The sequence below is a fragment of the Malus domestica genome, chromosome 13 (genome assembly GCF_042453785.1).
Source record: "Malus domestica chromosome 13, GDT2T_hap1".
In the NCBI taxonomy this organism is placed as follows: Eukaryota; Viridiplantae; Streptophyta; class Magnoliopsida; order Rosales; family Rosaceae; genus Malus; species Malus domestica.
In genome coordinates this window covers 13,981,869-14,005,184 of record NC_091673.1, presented here as the reverse complement: position 1 = coordinate 14,005,184, position 23,316 = coordinate 13,981,869, and the positions used below count along the sequence as shown (strand labels likewise).

General features: G+C 38.8%; 1 protein-coding gene across 5 annotated transcripts; it reads right to left on the bottom strand.

Moving 5' to 3' along the window:
* Positions 1-642: 642 nt before the first annotated feature.
* LOC103453001 (chromatin structure-remodeling complex protein SYD-like) lies at positions 643-21,321 on the bottom strand. Of its 5 annotated transcripts, none has more exons than XM_008392531.4 (35): positions 21,154-21,298; positions 20,270-20,389; positions 20,087-20,148; positions 19,329-19,417; positions 18,413-19,234; positions 17,861-18,036; positions 17,276-17,442; positions 17,108-17,172; positions 16,388-16,996; positions 16,049-16,218; positions 14,212-14,309; positions 13,543-13,728; positions 13,210-13,390; positions 12,934-13,128; positions 12,815-12,858; positions 12,472-12,528; positions 12,185-12,281; positions 11,926-12,098; positions 11,629-11,842; positions 11,361-11,486; positions 11,169-11,258; positions 9,392-9,508; positions 9,234-9,314; positions 8,963-9,070; positions 8,643-8,812; positions 8,271-8,349; positions 8,106-8,180; positions 7,876-7,973; positions 7,691-7,798; positions 7,095-7,152; positions 6,733-6,963; positions 5,402-6,617; positions 5,150-5,308; positions 1,899-5,038; positions 643-1,594 (listed from the first exon to the last, which is right to left on the bottom strand). In XM_008392531.4, exons 2-35 carry the CDS (start codon positions 20,372-20,374, stop codon positions 914-916), a joined length of 10,047 nt encoding a protein of 3,348 aa, XP_008390753.2. In that variant the 5' UTR covers positions 20,375-20,389; positions 21,154-21,298; the 3' UTR covers positions 643-913. The 5 variants fall into 5 exon arrangements, with proteins under 5 accessions (XP_008390753.2, XP_008390752.2, XP_008390754.2 ...); XM_008392530.4 differs by having other exon boundaries at positions 1,899-5,308; positions 16,388-16,432; positions 16,511-16,996; XM_008392532.4 differs by having other exon boundaries at positions 1,899-5,308; positions 16,511-16,996; positions 21,154-21,321.
* Between the last annotated feature and the right edge of the window lie 1,995 nt (positions 21,322-23,316).

The following is a 23,316-nucleotide window of genomic DNA, read 5'->3' as shown; positions in this document are numbered from 1 at the left end:
TCCCACTCTCCAAACCCACCTCCATTTTCTCAACAACATTGTATCCATCAACAATTTTTCCGAACACAACGTGCTTTCCGTCAAGCCACAGTGTCATTGCAGTGCAAATAAGAACTGTGAACCATTAGTATTAGGTCTAGAATTTGCTATGGACAATATTCCAGGGTCGGTATGCTTCAAGCGGAAGTTCTCATCTGCAAATGTCGCCCCATAAATCGACTCTCATCCAATCCCATTGCCTCTTGAAAAATCTCCACCTTGATACATGAAATTAGGAACAATGCGGTGAAATATGGAGCCCTTAAAGTCTTTAGTACAAAGAGCACATATTTTAAGCATTTTCGGGTTTTTTTATCAGCAAATAACTCCATCACAACTCGACCCTCATCCTCCCCACATGCATGAGGCAATTCTGGAGGCAATTGAAATTTAAAATGAATGCAGCCAATAATATAGAAGACGAAAGTATTTGTGCCTTTCTGTTTGTTGCAAGTTGGGGGCGTATTTTCTGATCATATAAAAATGCAAAATCCGATTTCTCTCTTGGTTTTGCAATACAATTCTTCAAAAATGGGTTTGTAAAAGGTTACCAGACGGAATCGTAATGACCAACAAGCAAAGCGCGCGTTCGAAACCCAATGATAAAGCAGCAAACCCAGAAGGAGCTTTTTCCACAAAAATAAGTCATATATGAATACTTTTATCTACATAAATATTAATTAGGAACCTAATTCCCTTTACAAAGGGCAGCAAACTATAATTTACTGAATAGTTAGTTCAGGTGTTTTTTATGCTCCAACAAGCTCTACTCAAACTCTCTAGTCAGGCAGTTAGTTTACTTCAAGGCTGTTCCATTGAGTTATCACCAACAGGTCCCTCAGCTGGTAGCCCCACATTTTCACCCTCCGATGGCTCAATATCCATGTCTTCGGGATGCATTTTCTGGCATTGTCCCACAAACGGGAGCAGCATCGCCAACTTTGGCTTCAGATTTTGACTCCTCTGGTGGTTCCGAGATGCCCACTGGCCCTGCCTCCGATAAGCCTTCAATATTGTCACCCTCCACGGCCATGTTAACTGGAGGCTGATCTGCATTTTCAGATGCAAGTTCTGGCATTGTCTCAGAAACCTGAGAAGCATCAGCAACTTTAGCTTCCGATTTTGACTCCTCCGGTGCGTCAGCAACTTTAGCTTCGGATTTTGACTCTGGTGATTCAGAGCTGCCCACGGGCCTTGCCTCAGATAAGCATTCAACACTCTCAAATATTTTAGCTTCAGATTCCAACATCTCTGGTGCTTTGGAGCTGACTATGGGAACTGCTTCTGATGAACCTTTGACATCATCATCCACCATGGTCGAGGTAACCGGAGGCATATCCACAGATTCAGACACAACTTCTGGCTCCCTCTCACAAGCATCAGGAGCATTCACCTGAGCATCCTCGTCAGCTACAGGTGTTTTTGGACCCTCCATCACTGAGCTGCCATCTAGAAACTCAGATGGACGATCTATACCTTTTCCTTCAGTCTCTATCGAGGATGCAGGCAGGTCAACGTCCTCCGCCATTGTATCTTCTAGTGGTACCATGCCAACCTGAGTCATACACATGACATTATACATTAGTAATGAAATTAATAGCAATAAACCAACTTTGTGATTGTCTGTGGACATTCATGTGCATTTGAATTTCATAAGTAATTGTTATATACTTCGAGATATTACAGTTTATAATTCTGTTTAGTAGGAAGTTCTGAGATAAGAGAGGTTTGGCTTTGTTGGGTGACGGGGAGGAGGTTCACTCTTGTAGGTTCCAACATTAAGGTACAGACCTATTTATTTGAAAAAATAAAATTTTGATAAAAATTGTTCATCTTAGTTCCCAATGAGTGCAACGAACCTTGGATGCATCGGAATGATCACCCGTTTCAGGTTCAGAAACCATTGATTCCAACAGCTGCGCTGAGCTGCTTACAGCTTCCTTCTTGGATAACCGTTGAACCTCCTCTTCTGAATCAACACTTTCTTTTACAAGCAAATCCCCAGAATATCTGGGTGTTTCCTTTGGATGATCCATTTCATCTTCCTTTCCAGTTGATTCCTCAAGTTGTACTGAGCTGCTGCCATCTTGACCCTTCTCGGAAGAGCCCTCAGTACTTCCATGCTCTTTTGTCAAGGTAGATAAAGGCATATCTTCTAGCATCCTTTCGGGCACAAATGTGTCAACCTCAGAGACAACCATTTTATCAGAAACTAAAGCTTCAGATGCATCCCCCAGCACTATTGATCTGGCTGGACCGCTCTCAGATAAGCACTCAACCTTTCCTTCCTTAATTACAACAGAAGATGAAGACAGAATATCACTTTCTGATATATTTTCGGGCTTCAGCTCACTAACCAGAGAAACATCCACTTCAGTGTCAGATCCTTTCGGTTCTCCTAATAAGTCTGAACTCCCACCGAAATGTTTCACAGACGTTCCATCAATCTTTTCTTCTTCCACTGGTACTGGACTGCCGACTGGAAACTTTCCAGATATATCAGTATTTCCTTCCTCTGTCACTAAAGATAGAGGAGAATCTAAGTTTCCAGTCACACTCATTTCCGGTAGATTCCCATCAATCTGAGATGAATCATTTAGAGCGTCTCTTTTGGCTCTAGAAACTTCTGGTTCCTCCATAGGTAATGAGCTGCAAACTTGATTGGTCTTACATATGTCCTTAGTCGTCCCCTCCTCAGTCATACCTTCTGATACAATATTCTCTTGCACAGTTCCATGAACCTGAGAGAAATCCATTTGAACAACTGTTAAACCTTCAGAACCTTTTGTGTCTTCCAGTAGTACTGAGCTGCAACTTGGCCTCTTCTCAGATGAACCCTCAATCTTTTCTTTGTGTGTGTTTAAAGATGAAGAAACATCAATTTTTTCAGAGATATGTTGTGGCGATTTAACATCCATTTCAGTGACAGCGTGATTCTGTTCCACTAGAGATTGTGAGCTGCTACTTTGGCGTTTCACAGATGAGCCCTCCACTGTTTCCGCTTCCCCTATGGAAGATGACGGCAAGACTTCTGATTTATCTTCTGATACAAATATACCATCCTGAGAAACAACCAAGGCAGGACTAGAAACTTTTGGGTTCTCTTGTGCCTTGTAGCTGCCAACTTGAGCTCTATCAGATGATTCATGAATTTCTCCCACCACTACCAATGAAGATGAGGGTAAAACCGTATCCAATACTTTTTCAGGTGGACAACTACCAGCATGAGAAATATCCATTTGAGCACCCTCAGCAGGGTCCACTTCCATATTGCAAACATCAATACTACCATCCCCAGTCATTTCAGTTCCAAGTTCCAAGATGCCCTTTTCAGAAGGAATTACATGCAAAGTGGTATTACGCCCTGAATCGCCACCACTTGATTCATGAGAAGCTTCAGAATCATCAATCTTGGATGAAATTTCTGAATTTAAACAAACACCTTCACCAGAACAATTAACAACTTCAGATTCTGTAAAAGGCATGTCAACTTTGTCAAGAGAACCCCCTCCAGAATCAAGATTTAGCATTGCCGGAATAATTGTGGAATTATCATGGCTCAGAGGAGAGTTTTGTGCGCAACCTTCTGAAGCAGGCTTATTCTTTCTTCCAGGGTCATCTTCAGCCATAACAGGAGGCACTACATCCTCTAAACCCACAGACAAGGGTGCACTTCCTCCAGGACAAACATTTTCAGATGACATGAATAGAATGGTTTTTCTATCATGGGGGGAAGATTCTTGGGACTCTTTTGAAGAATGTTCTGATTTGTCTGCTGAATGATCTGGACTTGAAGTAATAGGTGAAGGGTCTTCAGAATGATGGCCAGCATCCTTGGTAATACAAGGAGATATTGGATTCTCCTTAGCATAACTCCCTATTTTGTTTTCAGAATCAACCACAGCAGGAAGGCCCACCTCACTTGACTCAACTGGGACCCCAGGAACAGGAGGTGTAACAACAAGATGAAGACTAGCATTATCAGTGTCCTTGGAAATTGAAGGGTGCTCAACAGCAGAGGATTTATGAGACTCTCCTGAAAAAGATTCAATTTTCTTTCCGGAATCACTCCCAATCACCAGAAGGTGCTCACTATTACTTTGAAATACCAAAGATGAATTCATCTCACCCCCAGAGGACCCAATACTAGAATCAGGCACATCAACATCTCGAGACAATGTCTGAACAACAGTCTCTGTTTTACTCTCCATAGTTGAACCATCAACACAGAGTTGTTTTGAGTCTTCCATTTCTTTAGTGGAACCTACAGCTGTCGAGTCTTGCTCCATATTTGTGATGGGAACATGGGTTTCATTCAAAGCAGGTGGTTTGTCCCTCTCCCCTTCTGCACTAACACCAGTCCCAGATTGCTTTTCGTAATTCGCTGGGAGGTCAAGTAGATGGGCTGCTGTTTCCAAAGTTGACACAGTTGGAGATGCCTTATCCTCCAAACATTGGTTTTTGGCTAATTCCACAGGAGCCTTGCTTGATACAGGTACACAAGGGACAACCCTACCCTCTCTCCCAGATGACTCGGGAATTTTAGGTTTTGACAAACGTGTCCCAGAAAAGACCTCCTTCATCACACGAGCAACATCACTTACATCAGCAGTCTGGATACGGCCCAAAGCAGAACTCTTATCAGGGAATCCTGGAGGAACATCAAGCGTTGATGATGAATTTGCAGGCTGCTTATTGTGGGTTGAAAAGACTGGCTGCTCTTTTCTCTTTGGATCATGACCCGCTAAATGTGCTTGACTTGCCTGGTCCTGAGTAACTTTTGTCAACTCCTGTCCATCAGTACCTTGCTTACTTCTCAGTGCAGCAGACTTACTCCCGTATGTATCAGCAGATGCATTCTGTGATTGTAAACTTAAGTTTGGATTCTGACCAGCTGGACCATCAGAAACAGATGGTAACACCGGAGCCTGCTTCCTTCCCCTACGACGAGGTGCTTCGGCTCTGTTTGAAGTCTTTCGACCTTGTCTTTTGACTTGTACTGTTTCAGAAGAGCAAGGAGTGAGAGATTGAGAAGCTAGAGGAGCAGAAGGGTTGGAAGGCATTGACTGAGAGCTAGGAGCAGTCTTAGCAACATCATATTTCGCCTCACCGGTGTTTTCCACGGAAGTTGATTTGGGAAAGGATTCAATTAAAGGAGTACATGGAGGTGCAGTTAAGGGAGTTGGAATAGCTGGTGCTGCAGCACCTTCATTCACTGTAACAGAAGAATTGCATGCGACAACATTTTGACTTTCTCCCAAAGCAGGACCTGTCAAATGTTAAATTAATTCATGTGAGGAAAACATAATCATGATTTCAGTTGTAAATTTTTTTTCAGGCATGCATAAATGAAAGTATTTACCAAGAGATCTGACGGATGTATCATGCATCATTGTTGAGCTAGTTATCTGCTTGGCTTGGGCCAAATTTACCGACTCTTCGGTTAAGTTCAGATCCTGACCAGCTAAACCATCAGCCTCTTGCTTACTTTGCATGGCAATGTCTTTGCTTCCAGATGAATCCCCAGGTTTATCCTGTGGTTGCAGATTGGGTTTCAAATCTTGACCAACTAACACATCAGTAACAGCAGGTGATATTGGCGCCTGTTTCTTTCCCCTACGTCGCGGTGCCCCTACACCACCTTGAACCTTCCGGTCTTGCCCTTTCATTTGCTCGGGTACAGAAGGGGAAGGAGAAGACTGAGACAAAGGAGCAACAGATGGAGAAGAAAGGGCTGGCTGAGAACTCAAAGCTACAACATCACCAACTTGATGATCAGCCCCATTCACACCTTGTAAAGGAGCAGAACCAGAAAAAGACTCAGGTTGTTGGACTGCGGAAGTACTAGAAACAGTTCCACTCATGCCAATGGCTTGATTTTCTAGTGGATTCACAGATATGTTCTGTGATGCTTCATTTTGTTTTGGATCAAGACCAGATACTCCACCAACACCAGGTGATATTGGCGCCTGTTTCCTTCCCCTACGCCTGGGTACTTCTGGTCCACTTTGAGCCTTCCGACCTCTTCCTCTTGATTGTGTTGATGGAGAAGGGCTAATAGTGGTCGTCTGAGAATCAGGAGTAACAGAAGGTTTAGGAGCAATTGGCTGAGAATTAGGTGAGGCCACAATACTAGTATGTTGTACAATTCCACCAATATTCTGTGCATTAGCAGAAGTAGGTGCTGAATCAGGGCCCGAGTTTGTGGCAGGGCTAGATGTCATCCCTCTTTGCAACCCAGTATCCACTTTATTAGTTCCAGAAGGTGCTGTAAGAACCATTGCAGCTGGTGATTGATTTAATGTTGCTCTTTTTGGCCTTCCACGGCCTCGTTTAGCTGGTGGGGTAACCTCTTTACTTTGCTGCATCTGGGAAAGCTCCACTGAGGGTGACAATATGTGTGGTGGGAGTGGAGCAGGAAGTTCTGTTTCACAAACAGCCACCACAGACCCACTGTCATCTTTTGGCATGTTTGACTCAGTAACTTCTTCTTTTGGTTTTGTAGGGGAATCCGGTGATTCGGCTTGACATAACTTTTCAAATTCCTCTTCTGTCCATTGCTCTTCATACGAACGCACCTAAAAAGCATTCAAAGAAAAGGGTTCATACTCAACTATCAAGTTTTGTGGTATAAGAAACACAAGGATATAGAGGAAACATTTATGCTACTATAATCCAATTTGACAAACAAACCTCTCTTGCCCGTTTCCCCCGGCCATAACGTTGAGTATCAAGGCCCCCGAGAGATCCACCCTTCCGCTTTAACCCATCATTAGACTTTTCACCAGTTTTTGGAACCTCATATACCTTCATTGCTTCACAGAACTCCTTCAAGTCATCATCTGTAACAAGGCGAGAAGGCAAGGGAAGTAGGGTCTCTGAACTATCCATGCTTTTTACACATACCAACTTTTTCCATGTTGCCTGCAAAATTAAATTTTTTATAAAGCTGCCACTTAAGAGAAGCAGATAGCTTTTGATAATATACAAGGATACTTGTACAAAGTAAAACCAAAGAGATAGAAAGCATTGACAGCAAATGATTAAGTGGATACCATCTCTTCTTCTCGCCTTCTTCTGTCAACTGATTCAAAAACATCAATTTCTGGCTCACTACAAGAAAAGGGAAAATCATTGATATCTACTTCAAACAAAAAATCAAGCAAAAGAAAAACAACAAATAAGTAAATAAATTTTGCCTCATTTGAAGGGGGAGTAGCTTTTCAAACAAATGAATGTTATAATGACAGTTAAACCAGTGACAAACAAAATCAGACAGGAGAACAATGGTTTTGCAATTTAATCAGTAATAAATTCCAACAATGACTTGTGATTGCGAAATTTCCACCGCTTCTCAGTTTGTAGATAATACTACCAGGAAAGAAAAAATAAAAAATAGGGGGGCACACTCATGATTGCTTTATGACAAACATTAAATGCCAACAAAGTCAAAAGAATATAATTAGGTACCATAGTCTACAGTGGCTCAATCTTTTCAAGAAACCCATGCACGGAAATTTTTTCTCTAAAATGATGGGCATGCTTTAGCTGGAACATGAATGATGGTTCTAACTCGTCCACCTTATTTAGATGAACAGTTGCATAAAAGAAGGGGCAGAAAGGTAAACAACAAAATCATCAAACTATCTACCTGCGAGCTAAAAGATCATTTAAGGCATCATCATCTAATACAGGTGCAGCTTCTTCTTTCTTACACTCACGCAAAAGGGACTCCAAATATTCTCTTCGGTCTTCAGCACTGTGGTAAAAGAATTTCGGGAATACTTAGAAACAGCTTTAGAAGTATTCAACAGAGCACGTATATAGGCAACTAACCTTGTATTGTTGTCAAAGAAACCAGCAGTAATGCTTTGATTCGCAACTCCCAGCTTGTGCTCAGCTGCAGCTCTGACTTGTTCTTCAACAGTTTGAACCTTGTGCAAAAGAAAAAATTCAATTTGTTAGATATAAGACTCTAAAGTAGCAACAATTTAATTTCAAGATATAAACAGAAGAGTTATAGATGTACTTTGTCTTCAAACATAACCAAGGGGGAAAGTGTCTACCGTTTCAAACCGAAGAACAAGTACTTCCCTCTTCTGGCCGATTCTGTGAGCCCTTGCCTGTGCTTGCAAATCAACCTGAAGATTTACCAACCAAAAAACTAAAAACTTGAGACTTGGAATTGTATGTTTAAAACTTGTAATTTAAATTAATGAACAATGATTTGCCTGTGGATTCCAATCAGTGTCAAATATGATTACTGTATCTGCAGCTTGAAGATTTACTCCAACACCACCAGCCCGAATGCTATCAGAATCATACGGATGTCAGTACCATTATAACAGACAACAGCACATGCAGACAAACATCAAGACATGTGAACAGCACATCAAAGCTTTTATAGTTTCCATTTGCTATCATGTAAGGTGTAACCTAAATCTCTCCCTTTATGACTTCTCAGGTAAAACAATAAAAGCGGGAAATAGGGGGAGGGGGATGGTTATCTTAAAACCTCCTAGAACCCAAGGTTCCAGTAACTATTGAACCACCTGGTAAAAGCATACAAAAAATAATAATTTGCACAAACCATAAAGAATCACCTAAGAAGAAATATAAAATAGGGAGAATCCGGTTTGTTGAACATATCAATTAGGGCACCGCGATCACCCCCAGATGTGTGTCCATCCAACCTAAGGTACTGATATTGCTTAATGTGAAGATATTCCTCCATAACATCAAGTAGCCTAGTCATTGTTGAAAAGAAAAGAACCTGCACAATGACAAGTTTCATTAAGTTGTAGTCTGATATCACACCAAAATACTAGAATATTCCAAAGAGACATGAATACATATTAAAGAATGAGATGACAGTTAAACAGAAAAAAACATGTTGCTAGAAACGGGAAAAAGCCTTCCATACCCTATGATCTGTAGCTTTTAGCTTGGGAAGTAATCGATCTAGCATCTCAAGCTTCCCACAAAGCCTTATAACTGGGGGAAGATAATGCTTTGGTATTAAGTTATCAACCTACAAGAAGCAATAAGATAAAGCAGTTTATCTTAATTGGGAACTCAGGAAGAACAAGGGAAAGCCTTGAGAGCATAAGGTAACAACGACAACTGCTTCTTCCCCCTTTCAATATCTTTAGGAAAGCAATTTAGAACTTAAAATGAACAGGCAAAGAACATACCTCCTCTGCATGAAGCTGGCTGAGATATGGATGATTACATATATTGCGAAGCTCCATAACAGAGTTGTGCACTGACCGCGCCTGCAACCAATATGCAGATATTATAATAACATACGGATTAGAATTCACCTGTCTAATGGAAGTGAGAATTAAAATACCTTAGAATTTCCAATTGTACCCAAATTGTCTTCTACCCTCTTCATTAGAAGCTTCTGATATGCAGAAGCCTCACATCTTACAAGTCTCTCAATCTTTTCGGGTAGTTGATTCTCAACCTGAAATATTTAAAATTCCAGAACATTAACATCGTGACTTTCCATACTCAAGTTTAATAAATTGAATGGTTTGTTAACGATAACACAGAAACTTCGATAACACGTCGCCAACACCCCAGAAGCAATATATTTTATACCAAAATTTCTCGATGTAACAAACACCATAAAAATTCAAATTTAACCAGTAAAGGCACTAAGCACCCATAAAATAGGGAACTTTAACGAAAAGCACCCGGTACTGTTCACTTTAACGAAAAACCACATTTTTACACTAAAAAGTCAATCCTGATACTATTCACTTTACCCTTTATTTTGTCCTTATCATTAAAATTCAAAGTTTTCAAGCCCTTTTCATTAGTTTTCCTAATAAAATATCCAGGAGTCAAGCCATATTGGACCTCATCAACCATGCAACATTAAATTGCTGATCGACTTACATTTGCATATCCTAATTAAGCAGCTAAGTCTATACGTTTCTTCTAGACAAAAATAAGGAAATTAACAAGGATTTTTTCGTTCAGCGCCCATCTCCGCGTTCCTAGTATGAACAAGCTAAATCCTTTACAAACACATGTAACCCGGAAAAGACGCTGGCTGGCTTATTTAAGAAATTATCACATGTTTGGTAGTTAGACTAGAAAGGGCAGGTCCACTTCAGAGAAGAGTCAGAAGACGCGGGGATCGCACCCACTTATTCTGTCTTCTTATTTTGGTAGGGTTGGGAAACATTTAATCAGCATTTTTCACATTCACAGACTACGTTACCTAAGCTTTATTATCATATGAAGGAAGCCAACGAACAAAGCTGGCTGCAGTTTACACGTATGGCTTGGACCGATGAATTATTAATTTCTGGATAAACTGGATGCAGGTGATAAAAGTTGGCTTGGAATAAAATAAATGAACTTATATAACTGAGTTCATTGTTCCCTAAAAAAAATAATAAAAACTAGTTCATTGAAGAAACAAACTAACACTATTTATCTATGTCCAATTTACTAAGACATTTAATTTATCTTAATTAATTTACTTACCTCAGATGTTTCATTATATTTGGAAAGTTACCATTAGTTGATACATATATGGTCATTTAAATCTTAAGAACTATAGCAGTACAGCTCAATCATATGAAAAATACAAGGTGATAATATATAGAAATTTCTCTAGTTTCTTAGTCCAACACTGAACAAACATAAGACAATACTAAACTGGGTCCAATCCAAGTCAGACCAGCCCAAAACAATAGGTCAAACCAGTCTAGTCCTGCGCACTAAGGAGCCCCTAGTTCCTAAAATGACTGACATGTGACATTCTCATGGAAAAGACACAAAGTCATTTACAAAAGTTATGATGGCAAAAAAGTTTCCTTGCCCGGAGCACCAACATAAATGGATACACAAAGAACTCCAGAGAACCACAAACATGGGAGAACCCCTAACATGGATGCCTGTATGTCTACACATCATAATAAAAAAAAGGTCGTACCCAGTGCACAAGGCTCCCGCTTTACGCAGGGTCTGGGAGAGGTGAATGTCTACACATCATAATAGTGATACTAAATCCACAGAAGGACATATGAACCCAATATGGCAATATGTACCAAAGAAACACGTTTCGAATGGCAAATGCTATTAATAAGCCAAAAACACATTTTCGGTACCTTATGCTTCAGCCTCCGGAGGACAAATGGTCGAAGTACTTGATGAAGACGGTTTATGACCAATAGATTTTCTTCCTCAGACAGCAAGGCCTTATCAACATAAGAAAACAACAAATACATAACTATAAGATTTTCATGCAACAGGAGTCATAGAGAATGTCAATGACTCAAATACAATATTCCAAAGCTCACTTGTTCAGCTGAGTTATCACCACTACTTTCAAATGGTTTGTTGAACCACTGAGAAAAATCATCTGACGAATTAAAAATATTAGGCAACAAGAAGTTTAGTAGCGCCCACAACTCCTCGAGATTATTCTAATCAAACACAAAAATAAAAGGTAATCAGGATACCACATTAATACACAAACCAAGGAAAGACAATACACATTCACTACACCATCACAGAACGAGTGCCAACAACAACAAAAGAAGAGCACAAGATAAAAAAGCCTGAAACCTGTAATGGAGTTCCAGTTAACAGCAATCTGTGAGAGCTCTGATAATGCTTCAGCTCGGCGTTTAACTTGCAGGAAGCATTCTTTATCCGGTGACCTTCATCAATTATTATATAATGCCAGTGTATTTTGCTTAGTTTTGGTCTGTCATGCTTATTCATCAGATACTCATATGTCGTAAGGAGGACATTAAATTTCTGTTGAACTATCCTTTCCCTGCAATGTAAAGTAACTCCTGAGCCACTGTATACCTAAAGTAAAACATAAAAAGAGGTAGCTGCTCGGTTTTATGTGATTACTTGAATAGCCTACGTCTCTCCTCAGGGGTGCCAGCATAGACAATTCTAAGAATACTAGGGGCCCAAAAGTTAATTTCTGACTCCCATCCAGGTAAAACTGAAGATGGCACAACCACTAGAAAAGGTCCTCGATCATTTTTTGTTTCCATCAGGTAACAAATTAATGAAATTACCTACAAACAAACATGTTATAGAGTTTAGATGTGTAAACAGGAAACAAATTGCCATCAGTCTGGGGAGATTGAGAATCAATCCCTACCTGAACAGTTTTACCTAGGCCCATTTCATCAGCCAGAATACCATTCAAATGATTGTTGTATAGTGATACCAACCACCTTAAGCCATTCATTTGATACCTGAAGATCAAAAATACTGTTATTGAAAAGCACTTCCTCAATCATTTCAAATTGGATACAACAATTATAAAATTATTATTGAATAACACCATTTTACAGTTTAGGAAAAAATCCAAACTTTTACCCCTCCACAACCACCAAAAATATATATTTCCAAATACATAAATCTAACAATGCACATTCAACTCACTCTCTCAATTTTCCACCGGTAAGAATAGATGGCTGCTGAGCAACAGTCTCTTTTATACTGCAAAAATCAGTGTTGATTGTAAGCTACTTTGGCAGAGCAAGTAAAGGGGAAAGTAGTACAATTGACAGCCTCAAGAAAGCCAGACTTTATTTCTTAAAAAAAAAATAAAAAATATGTTCCAAGAGTTATGATCAGAAAGGAAATTTTTTAAACAGGGATTAATAAAAGGAACGAGAGCTTAACCACCACTAAGTAAATGTTAGGTAGTGAAGAATAGCTATTCCAAAGCAGCAAACAAAGTTTAATCAACAATAAACCCAAGACAAAGAAGCCATATCAGCACCTATGAGCCATCAAATAGTACTTCTCATTGCTCTCCATGTAATGCTGCAAAACAAAAATAAAATAAAAAAATGAGCATGGACTTAACTAAGAAGTGAAGTGCAGAGAGAATAAACTTGCCTTAGCCTGGTCACTTTCATCTTCATTTTCAAAAGTAGGCTCACTCTTCTCCACCACACTTGCAGTTCCACTTTCATCCACATCATGCTCAAATCGGCTTGCCAAAGCCTTTGCATCTCGTAGTTTGGAACCAAGCTTTTGAAGATATTTCTCAGTCTCTTTGAGAAGTTGCTTAACACGGTCAGATTTGGCATCCTAGCATGAGTTTCAAAAATGTTATGTAAAAAGAGTAAACTTAAGAAGCAATGCTGAAGTCAGTAAAAACTTAGAACATACCTGCACCATTCGCAGATATCCCTCCACATCATTGATCTTTAATAAATTTATCTTTTCACGTTGGATCCTATCAATCTTCTCACGATGGATACGTTCCTTCCTTTTGTGGAACTCCTTCACATACTTATTGAAAACCTTCCAGCGTTCTCTCTTAAGTTTAAACACATCGTCCAGTCTTTCCCTGAAGTCCAGATTAGAAAGCAAGTCAGAAACTGCGCAGAACACTTCGGAAACCAAATCAACTAGGGAATGGAATAAATGATTGCTATAGCTCCACAAAAACATAGAATGCTATAAATATTTACGCGCACTGGACAAAGATATAATACGTACTTGTGAACCTCAATTTCACCAAAGAACTCCTTTTGCCTCTCCCGAATTCTCTTTTGTCGCTCTTCCTTCATCTTTTGCTCAAACTTTTCAAGTTGTTTTATCCTCCTACCATGTCTATATTTCTTACAACTTCTCAAGTTATCCATTTCAGTATTGATTGGTTTGAAGAAATCACCCAAGAATTCACTGCCCAAACAAGTCAAAACATGGTTTTAAGTGTCTGGGAAATAAAACAAATTAGATAGAAAAAAAAATTGCACTAATTAGACTGAAAAGATAAATTTATACTCCCTCTGTCCGAAATTAATGGTCCACACTTCTCTTCTAGGAATTCAAAAGAACTTTACCCACGGTAAAAGATTAAATAACTTCTTTCCATTTTCTCCACAACCCTTAGCCATCTATTTAAATGAATTTGATATGAAATACTTCATAATTTTAGATTTAAAAATAAGAGAAACAATTGAATGCAAACACCTGAGAAGTAGGAAAGCATTAAATGGTTACTTAAATTTCTATAGAAAACCATTAAAATAGTTCCAAATAATTTGGTAAGAAAGCATTAAAGTGGTACTTTAAATTTATGTTTCTGCAACGCAGATAATTCTTTAAAGGGACAGAGGGAGTAATTGGTCTTCACTTGGAAGCCTGTATAGGATAATCAATAACCTTCGGAGACGGCGTTGCAGCTCCAAGAGTTGTAGTTTTTTCAGTTCTATGACGCTTTTGGTCTTTGCAGATATATCTTCAGAAGAGCTCACATTTTCCTATGAGTAGTAAAATGCAGTACATGAGGCAAATACAATATTAAGAATAGAATAAATGAATCTATCACACCATGCATTGAGTTGAATATATCATTTTGCAAAGATATATTCATACGCATAGATGAGAATTGAGTATATATAAGATAAGTATTTGGTCAAAACATGATATGGAGATCATTTTAACAGCTTCAAAAATACAAGATAAACAAGATAAGTAGTTGAGTAAATTCCTTTCCATAACCGATGTATTGTTTGAAGAGTGAGACATAGGAATAATGAAAGTACATGAAAAATAACAAAAAATAAATAAATCAAAACATTATCCCTTCAGTGATGTGAACATTAGGATGTGCTGTGCAACTCTGTACAGCGTCATGTAAACACAGTTGTGATGCAGTTCATAACAAAACAAACACGGCAATACATGGTTGGTTATGTTCTCTTTTTTATGCGTCTCTTACAATGTGATCCACGCTTCATACAAGCTATGAGGTGCCAACTCACTGAATAAGTAAACTGGCCGAAAGAATTTGATTCTTCTATTCTTCCAACAGAGAAGCACCTATAATCAAGTAATTTTAGTGCAAGCATTGCTTTTAAATTTTGCCTTTAAGCCCGACCCGCAAAACCTTCTATTAGGTTTTTCCAGCCCATGATAAGTTGTCCTAAGTCTATAAGGAATTACAGTCTTAAAGGATTAAAATGTTTTTCCCAATTGGAGTTAGTTTATCAATTGGAGTAGGATTTATAACTAGATTCCAATTAGGATTAATAATCCTTATTGAAGAAGACCTTTATTATGTCTATATAAAGGGGCTATTGTACTAATTTTGAATAGAAGGGAGCAAAACAATAAATTGTATACCACTCAAAAGATTAGAGTGAGAAAAAAGCGCAAAGTGTGTGCAAGAGAAAAGAAAAGAGATAGTGTATTTCTTGTTCTTGTTCTATCAGGTTTTTCGTCAAGTCCTAGTTCTAGAGATTTGGCAAGATTATTGGTTGTACTCATTATTGATGTAGTGAAAGATTGTTGTTGTTGTCCCGTGGACGTAGGCACATATTGCCGAACCACGTAAATTCTTGGTGTTATTTATCTTGGTTATTTGTTTTCGATTTCCAGAGTTTGTTCTATTTTTTCCCATTCTTAAACGTGATATTCTCAACATCTTCTTTATGCTACTCTCACAAAGAAACAAGGTACAAAATTTATAAATGGTTAAACTTCTCTGGATGGCTCTATTGTTTTCATTGCATACATACATGGCACTTAGCATTCTGGAGACATTTTTCCATACCATCCACTTTCTTTGAATTCAATCAATCATACCCATGAAACTTCTAACACAGTTGGATCAGTTTTAAAGTACAAATAAGCATAATACTGTTTTAGATTATTCTAAACTACTCTATTACTAGAGGGGGGCTCGAACTTGGGTGCAAGGGTACACTGCCCTAGCCAAATGGCATAACCCACATCTGCATCAGCATAATTCTACCTGAAATGTGTGAAGATGATCCCTTTTGTATTTCACAAAAGTCCAGAAAGGGGACTAAGGTATCGCTCCCAAACCCCAAACTCTCTCTCTCCCCCCCCCCCCCTTTTTTCTTTTCCCCCAAAAAAAAACTCAATAACTACAATTTAAGCCTATAACAAATACCAGGCAGGAATATAAAAAAATGTTTTGGGGTAATGAAAGAACAACCAATATTTAAAGCCACATAATGTTTTTCTAACAGACCTTTAATTTGTGGAAACATGTCGCAATTTTTCGCTTCGCTTTTTGCTGTTTTAGAATCCAAGTTTGTTCATCCAAAAGCTTCTTTTTCTGCTTATCCATAATCCACTTTTCTGACATAGTGTACTTTGGTGAAGGTGGCAAATCAGTATGGTTATCATTCTTTACTTGTCCTGCAGTTGAAAACGGTATTTTTTCAGAGAGTTAAAAAAGATTTCATACACCCAAAAAGCATTTCTTTTGAAATACTAATACCTATAAACCATCTACACCATAATTACCAGAACTAGCAAGATCAGTACAAAGAAAAAGTACAGACTGATTTAAATATATTGTTCTCACCCTGATATAAATGTTTCGGCAGGATATGAGCATCCTTTGATGCACCTGCTGTGTAATGATCATTTCCAATTCCAGAAATCGGTTTCCAAGAATCTCTGAGTGAAAAAGAAGCCGGGTGATTACCTGTATGCTGATTCCCCATGACATTGCTGCTGCTAAGATTTGGGACCCTTCCAAGTTGCAAATGTCCATTTTCCATATTGTCCAAAGGATTATTGACAGTTGAACCACTCCTTGCACCTGAAGATTCAGGATGCTGTGATGCAATGGTTAAACTTGCCGGCGAGATTGTGGTCTCATGGGTCTGTATTTCAGATTCTGGTTTCTGTAAACCAATAAGATGGTTTCTTTCTTCTGCAAGTACAAAGTGATCTGGAGGTGGGCCATTTTTTTCTTCCATTTTCGGGTTCTCAGTTTCTATGAACAGAGAATCAGTCTCAGGGAACTTTCCGGTGGACAAGGCACTGGGCAGCATTTTATCAGTTTCCCTCTCATTGCTAAGTCTTCCATATGGTGTAGTAGCATCAGAAATGATATTTGGCTCATTTGATAACTGCGCTTTTCCTTTATGGTCAACGAACTCGTTACGAGATCCATCTGTATTGCCACCTGAAATTTTTTTAAATTAATACATCAAGGCTGATAATACAAAGCTATTGCATTCTAGGGCGGCAAGTCAGTAAAAATTGAGGATTTAGAAAAAAAAATGAAAATAGTTACCTTCTTTAGGGAAAATGTTACCGAGTGCAATTTCAAGATGTAGTTTCTTTGGCATCAAACCATTTCTGTATGCAAAACACCACAGTTAACCCGACTAAGACAAAGATTTGAACTGGATAGCATCTTGACCAAACAGGACAACATCATATCTGAAATATAACTATCTACCTGAAGGCTAAAAAGACAAGGCACTGTGCTCTGAGCTGCTTCAACTGCTGTTCCTGGAAAGGCATGCCAGGAGATCCAGAAGCCAAGTGAACTGGGGATTTACCAGTATCTCTCAGAGCTGCACTTCTCAGCATACTCATTTCTACTGCACTATTTTGCCTTCCAGCCTATGAAGAAATGTGTCAAACTTGCAAATTGCCATATGCACAAACTTTCAAACATCAGAGGAGCAAATAATTTCATGTGCAGAACAGATTTCCACATAATCTACGGGTATCAACTAAACACAAGGCAATGCCAACTAAGCAGACTGCTAAAATGAAAAAACAAAAAACAAATAAACACAGACTAACCACATGCAATATACGCATTCTAAAAAATAAATGTTCCCATAAGATCTGAAAGAATAACACAAATAGTAAGTATATTGTACTAGCTATGTTTTCTTTTAGTATGTCTTCCTCATATATCAAGTAAGAATACTAGAAACAACTTAATTCAGCATGACGGACACAACTAAACACAATGCCCTTGTTTTGCCTAAAAGTGGAGAACATAATGGAATAATGGATACAGATTTAGTACCTGAGATGTCTTATTTCCATCTGCTAATATATTAGTATTTCCTCCATCATGCTCAGAGACCTTTCCAGTCGAGGCCAATGTGCTGCTGTAATTGATTGGACTTGAGAATCCAGGTTCTGCTACTTGGTATGAACCAGATGCAACTGGCACGCCTCCTTGAATCTTGCCAAAAGAGCCTGAGGTTCCAATATTATCATGTGAGCCTTAATTACTCAAAAACCCAGGAGATAGTAGAAGAGTTTCAGCCTTAATACGAGTAACCTCATTTAAAAATAATTTATTTGTTTGTATATTAATTCAATACAAAAGAAAAAGAAGATATCTTTCCAAAATATAGATAAGTCATCTTCAACATGATTCAACCATACTTGACATTCAAATAATCCCGCGGAGAGAATATTCTTTAAGGACATAGTCCAAGGGGTCCATTTTTTAGTACCATTTTAATGCTGGTTATTTGGAAATTTTCAATTTTGTGAGCTGAAATTTCAGATGCATTGATTTCCAACAAGTTAATTCCACAATAATATCAACGCTTTTCCAAATTCTTACTTGATCCAGGTGATGGAGACGTTGACTGCTGCATTGGAATCTCTGCTGACATATTACCTGGAATGGCAACATTAGAAGAAAATCTGGGAACTTGAGATTTTTCAAATGGAAAGCCAGCTTTACTTTGATTCCATATGCCCATAGTGTCATGTATAGGAGGTATGGAAGTGGCTTGCTGCTTTGTTAAAGCATTATGAGTAGAGGAAACTTCCATTTCTTCAGGGTGATTTGAACTTAGAGCCCGAGACATCGAATTGGTAGTATTTGTCACATCCAACTGCTTTTCTGAAGGTTGACCTTCTTGCTTGGCTCTGAGCAGTGGTCTCATACTTCCAGAGAACGATGTAAAATGTTCCATTTGACCACCACCCAGACCAATATTAAAACTAGCAGTTTCACCACCTTTACTTGAGAAACCAGCAGGTGGTTCAACCTTGTTTGTCTTTCCCTTCCTTGTATTAACTGCAGCATTTCCAGTATCAAGATGTTGAGGGTTTTCAGGATGCGGTTCCATAGGCATGGATGTATCTCCCCTCTTCCTCTTAGTGGTGGGTTTTTTACCATCCTTTCGATTCACCTGTTTGTTTGTATCACGCCTTTCTTGTGACTGTGAATTGGCAGACCTAGAGTCTAAACTAGATGGACTTTCATGATCAAAAGATTGACTACTCCGATGAGCTGCGGATCCTTGATAATAATCATTTCCTGTACTGCTAGGGCCAACAGGCGGTCCGCTTAAAGAAAACTTGTCCATATTAGACATCTCATTTTCAGCCAAGCCTGCTTTGGAATCTTTTGCAACAGCAACAGCATGAGAAGAAGCTGCAGAAAAGTGGCTTTCAATTACCCCTCACTGACCAAGCCAATTTGATTGAAATAAAACAACATTGACCTCCAAATGTGACTGAAAAATTACCTGTTTGAGTTCCACCAGACATAGGAAGGCGTGAGGACTTCAAAGCTTCAATATCAAGACCATGCTGATTAATAACAGTCTCCATGGCCCTAAGTGGATCAAGGAAGATAAGTTAGAGAAAAGTATAAGAACCCCCCCCCCCCACAGCCCCCAGAGAAATGAAGATGATGGAGGAAGACCCAATTGACAAATCAACTGTGAGAAACCAAACTTTTTCAGGTTATGAGTTGACATTCTACACAGAAATAATTGATTTAACAAAACAAAACAAAACCCACGAAAAATAGTAGTGTTGGAAAAAATTTAAAACAATAGGTAGTGTAAGAAAAGCTAACCACAAAAAAAGAAAGAAACATAGCTTAATGTAAAACAATCTCCATACTAAAGCAGTTTAATATTGAACTAATCTTATTTTTTTACCAAAACTAAGTAAACTATTTAACTACCTAACCAATATTATTGGATATAATCGAACAATCCTCAATATGTGGCGTAAATAACCAAATAAAAGAAAATGGAGCCGCGCCCTCCAGATTAAAAGGTATAGACAACTTATTTTCTTGGACACAGCAAGCTTGATGTTATCAGATAATTAAGTAAATTATCATTAGGATTCACCATATAAATGATAACAATGCTAGCACAGTTTTGAAATTCTTTCACAGGTCTAGATAATAATCTTAAAATTTCTGATTGCCCTAAGATAAGTCCAGTATGAAAAAATACCATCAAATAGAGTGTACAATATTAACCTTTACCTTGATATCACTTGATATGGCATGGAATGTTCCTTCCCACTTGACTTCATGTGTTGTAGTATCTGCATTTCCCAAACACAATGCAAATAAATACATGTACATGCGTGTCAGAATAAATAGGAGCAAATAGTGGGTGGGGATAAGATTTAAAAAGACCATTTGTCAAGAGAAAACTACACGAACCACGTAAAGCTTCGTAGCAAGTTTGGCAGGCTCATCTTTAGAATCTTGAATGAGTTTGTGGAGAAACTTGGCTGCCTCCAACTCAACATTATGTGAAGATGCCATCTAATTCGAACTGCCCTGCAATTAGTGAAATCAACGAACAGTATAACTATCATAGCATACCAATCAATGAATTCTCTGGTTCAAATTTTGGAGTCAGAATCGCAATACATATATAATGTTGAGAATTACAGTTTTGATGTACCGCCTATTCAGCACCTAATGGGGGAAACATATCACAATGACTACCTAGCGATTACAACTGCTTGTCGACATCTCATACGCACCCATGATTAGTGTGTTAGAAGACAATAACACCTCTCCCCCTCAACTACTGGGAGGGAAAGGGAGAAGCATTGATTGCAGTGACGAAATAAGTGCATTTTGTTTAGGTAAAGTAAACCAATGATTAAAACATCAAATGGTGTCGACATACACTTTCTATTTGAGAAACGGTGACAATAATTTCTAAAATTGACTAAAGCATTAATACTATCAATTTCAACCCATTTTTCCAAATTCAATTTAAACAAAAACCCAAGTCAATTTTCACATACGAGAACACAAAAAACCCCAAAAAAATCACAAAAACCCTACCTTGGACCTTTTGCAAGAAAATTGAGCTGAAAATTAGTAAAACACAGGCAAATCCTGTCCCAAAACCCTAGAAAATTAAATTTACGGCGTAAATTTTCGGTCTCAAAAAACAAAAACTGACACTGACGGGTCTTCGAATTCGATTAATCAACTTTTCAGCGATTGAGTTCAGGAACAGTAAAAATTGTAGACGGCAATATAAAATACTAGGAAAAGCGGCAGCTTGAAAGGCCAAAGGGGTTTACCTAATCGGAGATCCGACCCGGAATTCGAAGGCGATGCTGCTGCGAGCTGGAGAGCTTCATAAATAAGAGTCAGAGCGAGAGAGAAGAAGCAGTTGTGGAAAAAAACCCTCGCGCTAAGAAATGCAATTTGGCTTGAGAGAGAGAGAGATTTGCGAGAAATTTAACTCCGTTTAAATTACCAGACAACCCTTTTAATACCAAAATGGTCCCTACATTTTTCAATTTAGCTGATTTGGTCTGTTTTTTTCCAATGTTGTCAAAGTGATCCTTTCCATCTAATTAGAGCAACTCTAGTGTGGGAGGCTTCCGAGGCTATTCACTATTTAATCCACCCAGTAAACAGTAATCGCCCTTAATGAATAGTAATTACATTTTGCATCTCCACCGTTACACTTGAATAGAATTGGCAATAGGTAATAAATTTTTTTTTTTTTAAATAATACAAAATAATTTTTAATATATTTCCTTTTTCCTTTTTCCTACTCATTTTCCTTTTCAACTTTTTCCATAACACTTCTCATTTTTTTTCCAGAACACCTTTTCCTATTCCCCCCTTCTCTCTCTCTCTTTCTCTCTCTCACACATATGAATCACAAAATGGACCGATGCCAAGGCACAAGCTCATATTCCAATCCATATATCCTTCCTTTTCCAACGCCAAGGCACAAACTCAGATTCCAATCCATATATCCTTCCTTTTCCTTTTCATCTCCTTTTCATCCTTCTTCTTCTTCGAAACCGAAGCAAATCAAACTAACAAACTCTGAAATCTCAATCCCCTGGATGAGAGGAACTCGAATATATCCTTGCATGCATCATGAGAGCACCATTTGGGTCATCCACCATTGAAGCCGAGAGCTTCAAGCTTCCATTGCTCAAACCCAGATGAGGTTATTGCCCTACTTCAATTGCTTGAGTTATTCTCTGGTTTTTTATGTGTTTCGAGTTGAAACCCTTGGGTTTAGTCTCTGTCATTTGTCTGTGGGTGTATCATCAACCTCGACGACGAACTCCGACGAGAGCGTTTGAGTTCGAAGCCTGGATTTTCTTTTATTTTATATATATTAATATTTTATATTTTTTGTGACTGACGTCAGCCCATGTCACATTCCCTTCGGGCTCTCGGGCTAGCAATCCCTGCCGAGCTTGTCGCTCGGGCCTGGCCTGTCCCTCGGGCTGACATAAGCTGGACCTTTTCCGCCGGCCTATTTGGCCCTGTTCCATCCCTAGTCCACCGGGTAATACACCATGGTGGAACTACTCTTACAATTTAAAATACCAAGCTGAATCCGACAAGTGAAGGCCCATTCGATGATGTTTTACAAAATATTTTTTTGAATAAACCGACAAACGAACTTTAAGATTTTATGGGTGCGTTTGTTGGACCGTACTATCTCGAACTGAACTAGTTTTGTTTATACCATATTTAGGGCTTCGTATTTAGATCTCGTACAAATACTGAAGGGACTTAAATGTAATTATATGATAAAGAAAGGGGCAAATATGTAATAAGTGAGGAGTCCTTATTCTATAAAAGGACCCTTTACCCTCACAATTAGGAGAGGCCATTTCAGAGGCTAATTCCTAGGCCTTCTCACCCCCTCTCAACGCTCTCACTCTCAGAGCTTTCTCTCCCTCAAATAAATACAATCAGTGTGGATGTAGCCCAAACCTTGAGGTGAACCACGATACATCTTGTGTTATTTACATTACTTGCAGATTCACAGTCGGATTTACGTTATTCCAAGACCTCCGGTTTTGTGCATCAACATTTGGCACCGTCTGTGGGAAACGACACGAAAAGCTGTGTCGGTTCTCTTTTATTTTTTTTACCTCCGCCATGAATCTACAAACCAAAGCTTTCCCAGATCCCATATTTGGTTTTCTTTCCTCTCTATTATTTCTTTCCAATCCAAACAACCGACTTTCTAAGGAAATAAAAAGGAACGGCTAGAAAAGAAATGGGGCTCCCCATCTCAAAAACCTCAATCTTTCTAATTTTCCCGAGAAAATAAGATAGAAAGATGATGCAGAAGTAGCAGCAACAAGACCAGCGATCTAGGGTTCTTGTACGAGTTGTCGGCTCCAGTTCTCAATTTCCTCCATCTCCTCCCACGCCGATTCAATTCTCTGATAAACTCCACGGTGATGATGTCTCCGACT